Source organism: Dama dama, chromosome 18, assembly GCF_033118175.1.
Source record: "Dama dama isolate Ldn47 chromosome 18, ASM3311817v1, whole genome shotgun sequence".
NCBI classification, from domain to species: Eukaryota; Metazoa; Chordata; class Mammalia; order Artiodactyla; family Cervidae; genus Dama; species Dama dama.
The window spans coordinates 88,032,796-88,046,103 of record NC_083698.1 but is presented as its reverse complement, the minus strand read 5'-3'; the positions used below and the strand labels follow the sequence as shown (position 1 = coordinate 88,046,103).

Sequence of the window (13,308 nt, the reverse complement as noted above, 5' to 3'; positions counted from 1 at the left end):
ACTGCCCTCCACAGCTCAGCATTTCCCACCTGCTGAGGACGGCACTGTCTCAGCTGCTCTGTTGCCATGGTGAAACGGCAGCCTTTGCACGCTGGTGAGTGGGATTCTACGATCTGAAATGCAAGGTCCCTGAGGGGAGGGCTTGCATTTTAATATTTATTTGGTGAGCTTCTCAGCCCATAGCACCAGTTGGGGCTGAGCACAAGTAGGTGCTCAGTCTTAAAATTGGTTGCTTAGATTCCAATTTCCTTGGACTGATCCACCTCCTATTGTGTGATGGCTGCATCACAATGGCAGGATGGTGGGAAACCCAAGCCTCCTCCTTTGTTCTACTGCACATGACCACTAGTGAGAAGGAGGATCCTGGGGGCTGGTCCTGGGGTCTTGGGCCTCAACTGACCCATTGCTGACCCAGGTCTAGGGACCATCCCCTGAAGCCCACAGACTTCCTGAAGACTTCCCTCTCCCACTGGAATAAAAATCCTTCCCAAACGGATGGGAAACATGGCCTTGCTTTGGGTGAGCATGCAAATCCCAAAGAAGGTCACTACCATGTTATCAACACAATGTGGGGTCAACCCAGACCATTCACACCGAGGACCCCTGCTCTGGGGATCACCATCTCCGATGTGGGGCCCTCACTTCCTGATGAGCAAGACCACTCTCTAACAGTCAGAGAAGGCCAGAGCTCACCACTACCCTGACGGTCTTCAGCTTCAGTGCCCCCACCACTCCATCCATGGATGGTTGGCAAACCCCCACATCCCCCCGAAGGAGTCATCTCCTCTTCATGAAAACCACAAAGATGAGAAGATGACCTCACCCCATCCAAAGAGTCCATCACACAAATGTTATTCAGAAAACACATTCTAGATCTTCCCCCCTCCCATCAACACATTTCTCACCCCCACGTATACCCAGTTATATATTACACTTGACAAAACTCATCTTCTTCTTTTTAAAATAACTTGGTCCTTCGAGATCCGTTCAGAGCAATGCCATTGCAAACACTGTAATTTAAAGTCAGTCACAGTAGAAGCAAAGCCAGTCCCCGGAGAACAAACTCGAGAGCCCTCTCAAAATGGGTTTGCCTTGGCGATGCCTGTCGCTGGACACCCCAGTAGCATCCCTTACCCCAGCTGACCCCAAAGAGCCTGGAAAAGCTGGTGTTTTGCTTCAAATCCATCCAGAATAAAATGCATAATAAATAAATAGATGCTTCCATCATGTGTTGTGTGGGAATATCCAGCTGTATGTGCCTGTAGCCTTCATGATGCTCCCTGGATTCTCAGAGGGAATCTTGCTTGATGGTCCAAAGGCTCTGAAATCACCCCAGGTCATGCTGAAGCATGCAGTGAGAGGGAGCTGGAACAGGGAGGAAGACTGCTGTGAAAATCCCAGCTCCGGTCTATTGTTTGCTGGATGGGTCCCCCTTCTTGGTGGGCATGGAACCTGTACTTATATCTTTGGTTTCCTGCCTTGCAGTTTTCTGCCTCTGGAAGAGCAGCTGAGAGGAGCGAGAGAGAAATGGCCTGCTGGCCTGCATAAAGGATGCCCACACAGGCTCTCTTCTCCTGCAGACAGCCAGAAGCTCAGGTTTCTTCCCTGGACTTTTGGAAGAGAGCCTTTCAAGGCTTCAGCACCCAGGGCTGAGGTCCAGCTGCCTCGACATGTCCTGCAGAGACCCCTGCAGCCGGCTCAGGGCCACCACCTCGGTGGAGTAAAGGGAGGCTTCCAGGACGACGCCCAGGCTCTCCAAGCTCTCCAGGGCCCTGACCTGCGGCAAGGGGCAGCTTTTGGAGGCGGCCAGCAGGTGGAGAAGGTCCCGGAGGTTCTCCAGGTCATTAGATATTTGGATCACATTTCTGGAAGGCAGACTGGCGAGGATCTGTTGGTAGATCGCCAATGTCTGGTCCATCTTGGACAAACTCAGGAGAGGGTGGAGCCCAGGGATGAAGTCCAAACCAGTGACCCTCTGTTTGGAGGAGACAGACTGCTATGCAGGAGGAAGGAGAGAGTAAGAGCTCAGTGGGAGAGAGGGCAGCTCATCAGAACCCCCCACTCCACCCTTCCCTCGAGTGTGGAGGTGCCTCCTTCCCCCCTTCCACACCATCCTCCCTGGGCCCTTATTTCTTGTGCCCATGTGGCCACCATGCTTCCAAGCTGGTCTCTTGGGCTCCTGTCTTTCTGCCCTTCCCAAACCACCCTGCCCTTGGCTTCCAGACCAGCCTTTGAAGGTTGTTCCCTTTTCCAGATGACTCTGCTATAGAACCAGCCATGATTCCCTGTTTCTTACTTGAGTTTCTTCCCCAGGCACTGAGGTCTTCCATACATGCCCTGTCCCCAACTCTTCCACCCCAAGCAGACTCCTCCCTCTCAGTCAGATTCTCCAGGAAGTCTCACTCCCTAAGGGATTCAGGCCATTACCCCAGTGATGCCCCCTGCTCAGGTAACCCTGGTTACCAGGAGGGGCTCTCCCCTCCCCCGCCGCCCACAGCAATCAATCCCGGCACCACACAGGTTGGGGCTCCCTGGGTCTATTGTGTCCAGCTTGCTGAATGACTGTTTTGAAAGCAAGGAACTTAAGGGCTTTTCTCTAGGAAATGCAGATACTGTCTATTTCTGATCTGTCCCCGCTTCTGACCACCTAACTGCTCCCTGGCTGCCCAAAGCCACTGTTAGAAATATAGAGTGGTCAGATGTGGAAGTCTCCAGATTGCTCCATGCAGGTTAACAAGTTGACTTTTAATGTGGGAAGCTATCAAAAGTCATGACTGAAAACCTTGGAAGAGGGCACACACAGTTCTGGTTCTGCAAGGGTATGCAGGGAGGGTCACTTACTTTATCTAATTTAGTCTCATGAAGACCTTATGAAGACTATTAAGATAGTGCTGTTGTCTAGATGACTATCTTAATAGTCTTCACAAGGTCTTAGGGTTTCCCTGGTGGCTCAGATGGTAAAGAATCCGCCTGCAATGCAGGAGACTCAGGTTCAATCCCTGGGTTGGGAAGATCTTGTTGGGAGAAGGAAATGACAAGCCACTCCAGTATTCTTGCCTGAAGAATTTCATGGACAGAGGAGCCTGGTAGACTATAGTTCATGGAGTCTCAAAGAGTTGGACATGACTGAGCAACTAACACTTTCCCACTTTCATTTTTTAGATGAGGAAACTGGGATTCAAAGACCTTGAGGAACCTGACTAGCTTAAGTCTTTACAGAGAACAGAAGGGTGAGAACTCACACTTCATCTCCCTCCTTCTAAATACAGACCTCATTTGTGGTTGCAGGTCTGAGCTTGTGGACCTCAGAAAAAAATGCCCCAAGAGACATTGATAACTGTCTGCAAAAACACAGAGGGTTGTATCTGAAGAGGGCTTGATGGGCAGGGCTGGCAGTAATGAGGAGAAGCTCCGCAGGGTCAGAGCTCAGCTACCAGCCAGGAAGAATGCCTAACGACTAAAACATTCTAGAAATGAGATGGAGGCCCAGAGGGAGAGCTGCTGGGGTTCTGGCCACCTGCCAAGGGGACACGGGGACCTTTGTGACTCCCTCTAGGCCTGGGCACTAGGATTCCAGTCTGGGAGGGAGGAGAGTGAGAAGGTGAGAGGCAAGGGAAGTGGAAGAGGAGAGGAGCTGTCTTTATGCTAGGGGGGCGTCCAGGCTGCTGGGGCCCCTGTTCGAGGCTGCACAGCCTCCTCCGCCAATCTCTGGGGCCCCCCACGGGACGGCCACGGTTCTACCTCGTCTCCCAGTCCCTCCCTACCGTGTGTGAGATGTCATTGATCCTGGTGACAATCGTCTTGATGAGGGTTTTGGTGTCATCCTGGACCTTGCGGATGGGCACAGCCTCCATGTAGGACAGATAGGGCCAAAGCCACAGGAATTGGTACAGGGGTCCACAGCGCATTTTCCTTCCCGGGATGGGCTTCTGGGGCCTGAAAACAGAAGGAACCACATGTGGCATGTCGCTGGATCTCTGAGAACACCCATGTGCTCTGTTACCACCCGCATCCACGTCTTTGGATGCGGATAACAAGGAGGTTTGCTGTCTGCCATAGCTATCATCTCCTCAAAGACAATTCATTATCTAGAAATAACAGTAATGAAATGCATTCCCCTGGGGAGAGGTGTGGCGAATCAAGAAAACCACAGTGAGGTGTGCTGTAGACCACACAGCAGTGAGCCAGGGCATGAGCGGATGGACGGCAGGCTTTTAAGGTCTGGTTTCAATCCAGCCATTTAATAGCTGCAGGACTTCAGGCATATCCTATAACCGCTAAAAACTCCCCCTGTATCCCCTGCAATGTACCTATCTCCGGGTTTTTATGAGGATCAAATTAGATAATGTGCGTCAAAGAGCTTTAAAGGAGTTGTGAGAGGTTCTCTATTACTACCCTATTATTAGAGATTATGTGACTGTCCTCTTCATTACTCTCTCACAGCAGCGTGCTGATACCTCCATGATGGCATTTACCACTGGCTTTATTACTTCCTTTCTCTCCCATTGGGAGCCTGACTCTGACAGACACTTACAGAAGGTCTAATAATGTCAGATGCAGTGCTGGGCACCAAGGATGCCACAGTGAACAACGGATGTTTTTTACTCTCAAAGTGTTTCCAGTTTAATAGGGGAGATAGTAAACAGGCCATAACAATACAGGAGGAAAGAGCTCTGCAAGTATGGCTGAAACCAACACAATATTGTAAAGCAATTATCCTTCAATTAAAAATAAATTATATATATATATTTAAGAAAGAGCTCGGCAAGAAGGGCAAGATATTGTGGGATTACAAAGCGGGCTCCCTGGAAAGAGGAGTCTCCTGAGCTGGGCATTGAAGTCCAAGCAGGTGTCTGGAAGAGTATAAAGTGGTTGCCATAAGTGGCCAAGAGAGCAGCTGGTGCAAAGATCTGAAGGCCAGAGAGAGCACATACACTCAGCCCACCGTGTTCACGCAGGATGTCTGAAACTTCCAAAGTCATGGAACTGTGAATTCTAACATTCATAATATGCGGATCCTTGATTAAGCTGTGAAGTTTTAATGAGATACATGAGGCAAAAGGTAATCAAGTTAAATGCCTCCAAGTCTGTGGCCAATGATCCATGCTAAGTATGTGTTGATGAGCCTGAAAGAATGATCGTGGGTCAGCAGGTATTAACATGAAGGTTTGGAGATGGCAGAAAAGTTCATCTCTGCTTTTTGTGTTCTGCTTCATCTGGGTCTTGATTAAAAACAGGTAACACATTTTCTGCCCATAGGTGGCAATATAAGTATAATTCATATTCTGACACTATAATAGAAGTAAGCAGTCTTGGGAATTCTCTGGTGATACAGTGGTTAGAACTTGTGGTGATTTCACCATGGTGGCCCAGGTTCAATCCCTGGTTGGGGAACTAATATCCCACAAGCAAGAAAAGAAAATAAATAAGCTGTTGGAACTTTCTTGGTGGTACAGTGGATGAGAATCTACCAGCCAATGCAGGAGACACAGGTTGGATCCCTGGTCTGGGAAGATACCACATGCGGTAGAGCAGCTAAGCCCATGAGCCATAACTACTAAGCCCTCACTCTAGAGCCCTCGAGTCACAACTGCTGAGCCCAGGTGCTGCAACTACTAAAGCTCATGCATCTAGAGCCTGTGCCCTGAAACAAGAGAAGCCACAGCAGTGAGAAGCCCGAGCACTGCAACGAAGTCGCCCTGGCTCTCCGCAACGAGAGAAAGCTCACACACAGCAACGAAGATCTAGCACAACCAAAACTAAATCATTAATTCATAAAAAGAAAGAAGCAGTCTATTTCTATATTATAATGCTTGATCAAAAGTATGGTTTTTTTTTTTTTTAATCTGAATTTTATCCAAGGGGAAACGTGAAACCCAAGAAAACATGCTAACTTGTCCAAAGTCAAACAAGTAAGCTGCAAAGCTAGGATTCACAGCCAAAGGTGCCACAGCCAGAAAAGCTGGAACACTTTCTGCCCCACCCCACCAGTTTCTCCAGGCTTTAAGGGAAGCCTGGAGAAAAGCTCAAATTATAAGCCACCCCAATGTCTGACCCAGGGCAGTTCCTGGGACCATGGCACTCGGGAACAAACACCCTGCTCTATTCTAGGATGAAGCTAAGAGATTGTACCCCCATAACTATTTCATGTATGAAAAATATAAGTAATTCGAGAGAGGGTACTTCAAATGGTTTTGTGCTTGTTTTGGCTCCTAAAAAGTCAACACTACCTCTATTAACTCCTTATTCTCTGAGTAAACATTTCCACCAAATGCTTGAGGAATGGAAATAAATACTGCTAAGCCCTCAGCACAAGTCCATGAAACCCTAGCAAAAGTGGAAGCCAGTGATTAGATACCAAAACTTCATCACTGGGCTCCGCCCTTATTTACTGAGTGTCTCTGGGCAAGATTTAATTCCCTAAAGCATCAGTTCCCATCAGTGAAATGGAACAAATAACATCACTTGGCTCAAAGGGTAATTGAAAAGCACCTGTAAAGTCCCTGCCTGCTGTGTGTACGTGTGTGTGTAAGGGTGTAGGTGGGGGATGGAGGTGGGGGACAGGGGAAAAATGTCAACTTTTTTTTTGAATTGTGTAATTACTTGGCAGAACTTGAAATGCTTGGGCAACACTACCTGTAGGCAGCCCTTAATCTAGCATTTGGCCCCTTGCCTTCCCTGGGCATCTCAAGAGGGTGCCTGGTATTTCGGGGTCCTCCCCCTGAGGCACAAGATTGGGTGGTAACCTTTTCTAGGATTTATGTATTAATGACACCCTCCTTCCCGAGAGAATTTATTACCAGATTAACTCTGATCATAGTCACTCGCATGTCATGGCCACCTTGTAATACCTGAGTAGAAAAACAGTTTTACTAGCCCCCTCGATCACCGTGGATAATATGCTTCAGTGGGCACTGAAAATAAATCACAGTTCCTTGAGATGTGGAATTGAGAAGCTGCTGCTGAGTAAGCCTGCCTAAGAGGAGAGACCAGGTTAGGGGAGCTCCCTGGGGTCGCGGCAGAGAGAACACGTTAACAGGCCCATCTGAGATCAAAGTGATGAGGAGACCCCGATCCACCCACACACACAACATGAAACCACTTGCTCACATGTATAACACATCATACTCAAGTGTGCACACACACACACATCAACACATCTAACCCTTTTAATTAAAATAATTTTTTTTTTTTTTTTGCTGCACTTTGAGGCATGTGGGATCTTAGTTCCCTGACAAGGGATCAAACCCTAGTCTCTTGCATTGGAAGCATGGAGTCTTGACCACTGGATCACCAGGGAAGTCCTATCTACACATCTAACCCTTTTGCTAGAGGCTGATGATTCCCTTCTTCCCAATTAACAGAACATCCAAGTTTAGATAGAGAGGTGGCCATTCAGAATAAATACTTTATTTCCCAGGTGGTGTGGCCATGCAGATCAATTCTCGCCAACTGAATACAAGCAGAAGTACGATGTGGCAGTTCTCGCGCTGTGTGCCTTTGTTCTCCCTTTTCTGCCCCCTCCTCCATCCTGATGCCAGAATTACGGATGCGGTAGTCTGTGCTCCTGGGCTTCCTAGGTGGCACTTGTGGTAAAGAGCCTGCCTGCCAATGCTGGAGATGTGAGAGATGAGGGTTCAATCCCTGGGTCAGGAAGATCTCCTGGAAGAGGGCATCGCGCCCCATGCAGTATTCTTGCCTGGAGAATCCCATGGACAGAGGAGCCTGGTGGGCTACAGTCCATTGGGTTGCAAAGAGTCAGACACAACTGAAGCGACTTAGCACGCACGTACAGCCTGCGTTCTTGTGCCTCTCGGATCATGAGGATGACGGCCTCACTGTGTGAATGGTGACGCAGGCAGCTGGAGGTGGCCAGGTCCCTGAGCACTTCCTGGAGCTGAGACGAAACACTGGCGTGGACCACCTATCTCTGGACGTGTGCTGAGTGTGTGAGAGACATCGCCTCTGTGTTGGTGAAGCCACTGTTCTTTTGGATCTCTGCTAAACATGGCCAAACTTAATGCTAATTAATTTATTCATCTGGACACAGACATCAGCCTTGATCAGACGTCAAGTCTTTTTTGGTTCACTTCAGCGTCACTACCAGGGTGAGGCCTGGCTGTGGCCTGAGATTTTCAGTTCTTGGGGAGTGTCTGGTAAGAGCAGGACAGCAATTACACCTTCCCTGAGCACAGTGCTGGACACATAATAGTTTTGCTGTTGTTGTTCAATCACTGAGTTGTGTCTGACTCTTTGAGCCCCCTTGGACTGCAGCAGGCCAGGCTTCCCATCCCTCACTATCTCCCAGAGTTTGCTCAAATTCATGTCCATTGAATCAGTGTTGCCATCCAACCATCTCATCCTCTGTCTCCTCCTTCTCCTTTTGCCTTCAGTCTTTCCCAGCATCAGTCTTTTCCAATGAGTTGATTCTTTTCATCGTGTGGCCAAATTATTGGAGCTTCAGCTTCAACATCGGTCTTTTCAATAAATAGTCAAGGTTGATTTCCTTTAGGATTGACTGGTTTGATCTCCTTGCTGTCCAAGGGACTCTAAAGAGCCTTCTCCAGGACCACAGTTCAAAAGCATCAGTTCTTCAGTGCTGTCTTCTTTAAGGCCCAGCTCTCAATCCATACATGACTACTGGAAGCATAATAGTTACTCAGCATCTATTTGATGGTTGACATCTAACATGTATGGATGGCCCACTGTGGGCCAGAGGCAGAGATGAAAGAGACATGCGACCACAGGAAAGTGGGATCAGGAGTGGGGATGGTTGGGGCTGAACTGGTGGTTTTCCCAGGAAGTCCAGGTAGTACACCACAGTATTCAGCATTGTCAACTACTTACATATATTATTTGTTAAAAGTAAAGAACAAAACTGTTATGCTCTTCAACAACAGGTTTCAGAACTTACCTAATTAACTATCAATACAATGCAAGGAAGAATGTTTAAAGAAATAAAATGCCTTGGATAACTCAAGGGAGGGAGTCATGAGTAAAACTATGAGCTCTAGAGCTCAGCAGAGCTAGGTTTCAGTTGGAGCATAGGGCCTTGGGAAAGTTTGCTGATCTCTTGGAGATTCAGTTTGCTTAGCTGTAAAATGGGGATGAAACAAATCATAATTCCCACCCGTAACTGTTACGTGATGGAAAACGCTTGCTCTGTGCCTGGCACATGGTCAATCCCAATACATGTTAGCCGTTGTCACTGTTATTTCCAGTGAGGGAACGGAGGAAGCATCTTGGAGGAGGTGGCATTTAATAAGGGCCCTGAGAATGTGGGGGCTTCCCTGGTGGCTCAGATGGTAAAGAATCTGCCTGCAATGCAGGAGACCTGCGTTTAATCCCTGCATCGGGAAGATCCCCTAGAGAAGGGAATGGCAACCACTCCAGTATTCTTGCCTGGAGAATTCCATGGAGAAAGGAGCCTGGCAAGCTACAGTCCATGGGTCACAAAGAGCCAGACACGACTGAACGACTAACACACACTGAGAATGGTGGAGTGGGATTGTGTTTGTGAAGGTGGAGGAGCGGGGAAGCCCCAGCAGAGGGTTCGGAAAATGGTGGCTCCCAGCTGGCATGGGAGGTGTGATGGGAGGGGTGGAGCTGTGAATGCCAGGCAGGGAGGCCAGGCTTCTTTCTGTGGAAGTGAGGCACTCTGATCATTCCAGGCTTAGGCTTGCAGCCCAGGTGACAAGAAGGGGGCAGCTGGAAATTGGGAAAGGCATGAGGAGAGGTTTGATGAACAAGCGTTCACGCTGATTCACTAGTATTGGTGGGACCTCAGATGGGCCTGTCCAGCTGACAGCTGGAACTGGGGGATGGGTCTCAGTTCAGGAAAAAAAAGGGGAGGGGGTACTTCAGACACAGACCCAGGAGTTCTGGCTGGAGCTACTGACGAGAGTGAGTAGAGAGTGGAGGTGGGAGGAGTCATGAGGGAAAAAGGCAAGTGTCAGCCTTCTGCCTGGGCTGCAAAGCCTTTTCCCTTTAGAAGTTTTAAACGTTTAAGGAGCTGTCATTTTCTCAGAAGAACTGCTGAAATGTTGAGCCTGGAGAGGAAGGGGTCACTACTGGGAGAGGGTAGGGGGTGGCTGGACTGTGTGTGCAGCTCATGAAGGGGGAGGCTTGCTCTCCACCTTGAGGTCTCCCCTCCACTCCGCTGGCTCCCCCACCACCCACTCTGTTCTGTGCATCCTCTAGATGCCCTGCCAGCTAACCTGTGCTGCAGACTGCCTTTCTTCTCCTTGAATTAAGACCTGACCACGCCCCATCAGGTATACCAGCATCCCCTGCCAAGGAGGCACTGGGGAAGAAAAGAGAAAAACTAGTGAATGAGTTCCACCCTCTACCCCCAGCAGAGCACAGGAAAATGAAATGTAATCACAGAAAAAGTCTTGAGGCTAATGGAAGAGGCTCGTGTAACCTTGCCTATGAGGTTGAGACCCCCCTATGACCCCTACTCTGACTTCACCTGGGTCCTGGACACTGGCCCCCCTCTGTTCATCTGGGGTTGACTGCAGGCCTTGTTCCCCCACTTGGCATTTCCCTGAAGCACCCCCTTCTCCACAGACAAGCTTGCCTCCTGGTTCCTCAAGAAGCTGGTGGCCCCCAGACATAAGCTCCCTCACCTTCCCTCTTGTCCTGGGGGATGCAGCAGGCCAAGTGGGGGCCTCCATGTCAAGCCAGGAGGTGTTTCTCTAGATCACACACACACATACACACATGAAGTTTAGCTGGGCCCAGGGCAGGCCTGCCCCAGCTTCCAGCAGTGGAGAGAGTGGTGGGGGAGATAAGGAAAGCTCCAGGTCACAAATATTTGCTGGCAAAGGCCACTAGCTTTGAGCTATGCAAACTCCTCTGCCTTCTCCCTGTAGAAGGTACCAGAGGTAAGCAAGGGGCCCGGAACAGCTTTCTCTCTTCCTTCTTCTCCAGCCAGCAGGTTTTTATACCCCTCTCTCCAGTAATCTCTCTTGAGAGTCCCTTGGACTGCAAAGAGATCAAACCAGTCAATCCTAAAGGAAATCAACCCTGAATATTCATTGGAAGGACTGATGCTGAAGCTGAAGCTCTAATACTTTGGCCACCTGATGTGAAGAGCTGACTCATTGGAAAAGACCTCGATGCTGGGAAAGATAAGGACAGAGGATGAGATGGTTGGAGGGCATCACTGACTCAATGGACTTGAGTTTGAGCAAGCTCTGGGAGATGGTGAAAGACAGGGAAGCCTGGTGTGCTGCGGTCCATGGGGTCACAAAGAGTCAGATACAACTGAGCAACTGAACAACAACTCCAGTGATCTTTGGTTTGTTAGTGAGAATTAAATTCAGGTAATGTGGTATTTGACAGAGGATGATATGGTTGGATGGCATCGCCAACTCAATGGACATGAGTTTGGGTAAACTCTGGGAGTTGGTGATGGACAGGGAGGCCTGGCATGCTGTGGTTCATGGGGTGGCAAATAGTTGGACATGACTGAGCGACTGAACTGAACTGAACTGAATGTGGTATTTACTATTCATTTTAAGGGAAAAGCTCTGGGCAGTCTATGCCCTCTCTCTCCCTGTAGAAATCTTGCCTGTTGGCTCCCTTGAATTCTTCCCTCTCAGCCTTCCTTCATTCCTTTCTCCCTAACTCTAAGTAGGAAGGGACTTGGGGATGGAGAAAGGACAAGGGATGGAGACAGAGAAGTCTGGGTCCTCTGAGTTCTTCAGAATCCAGTGGAACAGACAGAAGCTTAAACAACTCATTTTAATACAATCTGGTGAAAGTTATAAGGGAAGGAACCTGGAACTGGGGGAGGATAGGGAAAAGGACTGACTCTGGGCAGCTGAGATAGCTTTGCCCTGAGACCTGAAGGACAGGAGTTCCCCAGGGGGAGGGAAGCAAGCAGGGCATTCCAGGCCAAGGGGACAGTGTGGAACTGGGATACACGGGTGGGTTTGAGAGAATTCAATATGGTAGAAGAGTAGTGTATGTGAGGCTGGAGAGCTAGAAGGTCCTGGGCTTGATTCTATGGGTGGTCGGGACCTTCTGGGGGATCTGCCCTGTGCAGGACACACACACACACACACACACACACACAAATCCTGGAGGCGATGTTTGCGTGAACAATAGTGGGCAAGAGAAGCAGAATACTCTTTTCTCTTCCCTTTCCTCCTCCACGTCCTGACTGGGTCAGTTAACATCTCTCCCAGGAATTTAAAGTATGCTCTGAGGAGTCCCGTTTGCTTCTGATGAAGACTCAGCAACTCAAGTGTAGCTATGGCTGACATCACATGCATGGAGTAGTTAAGAGAGACCAGGGTCCATCTACCCACTTGGGGGAGGGGGACGTGTGGATTATGGTCAATGCTTGTGCTTTTTCTTGACCTTCTTTCTGGTTCCTGTCCTTGTTGGTTCTAGGCTCGCCCTGTCCTTAGCCTTAAGGGTGAGATAATCTTTCACATATACTGCTCACTTGAGTGGTTTTCAACTTTCTGAATATATATTTTTTCATCCAGGAGACATATAGATACACATCTGTAAGAAAAACAAGTGTCAGGAAATGAAATTCATCTTCACTATGGGTGACGCACACTGGAGAGTCTCCATTCTGGTTTTAAATGTTGGTTGCAATATACAGTTGAAAACACAGAGCTAGCATGAGTGATTTTCTCTTATTTGCAAGTAGGAGCCTGGTTGAGAAATTAGGTTAACATACTTAATTGGTAGCCAGAATGTGGGTGCAAGGGTTATAGTTTTTCTGTTCATCAGAAACTACCCTTAGATTTAATCTCATCAGAAACAAAAAATAGGTTTCAATTCCTGTGTCAACTCAGATCAGTTTTTAGTGGTTTCTTGGAGTGCTGAGTGGAGAGGAATCTAAAGCTCCCTCCAGTATGAGAGGGACAAGGTGCCGTGATCAGTTATTGATGTCTGCTGGGTCCAGGAGTGGTGGATATGTCACTTGTTTAGCATCTCCCCCAAGGCCTTGGCACAGAGTAGGTCCTCACTGAATATTTGTGGAATGAATGAATGAAATATTTCCCATCTCTGGTTTTCATTATCTAATGAAGCTAACCTACCTCTAGATGGTTAGGCTGCTCCCATTTTAAAGTCTATCTAGAATTCAGTTTTGCTCAGCAGGAATTCCTAAGAAGCGTTCTTAATGAAGACAGAATATGCTGCAGAATCCTGATCTCCTTTTCATGGCTTCCTGCACCGCACAGGTGTCCTCTAGCATCACATGGGCCCCTATTCCCTTCAGCTTCCTGAATTCTGTTCCATCTTAACTATTGTCCCAGATACTCCCTGGCTTGGTCCCACTCA

The 13,308-nt window shown here is 48.5% G+C and overlaps 1 protein-coding gene across 1 annotated transcript; it reads right to left on the bottom strand.

Moving 5' to 3' along the window:
* Positions 1-1,636: 1,636 nt before the first annotated feature.
* On the bottom strand, positions 1,637-3,908 carry LEP (leptin). The gene is made up of 2 exons (XM_061166407.1): positions 3,765-3,908; positions 1,637-1,996 (listed from the first exon to the last, which is right to left on the bottom strand). The coding sequence occupies exons 1-2, from the start codon at positions 3,906-3,908 to the stop codon at positions 1,637-1,639; spliced, it is 504 nt and encodes a 167-aa protein (XP_061022390.1).
* Between the last annotated feature and the right edge of the window lie 9,400 nt (positions 3,909-13,308).

Excerpts from the sequence above, each read along its gene's own strand:
- LEP (XM_061166407.1), bottom strand. The coding sequence starts at position 3,908 with ATGCGCTGTGGACCCCTGTACCAATTCCTGTGGCTTTGGCCCTATCTG. Across the intron at positions 1,997-3,764 it reads TCAATGACATCTCACACACG|CAGTCTGTCTCCTCCAAACA; the intron begins GTAGGGAGGGAC and ends CCTCCTGCATAG.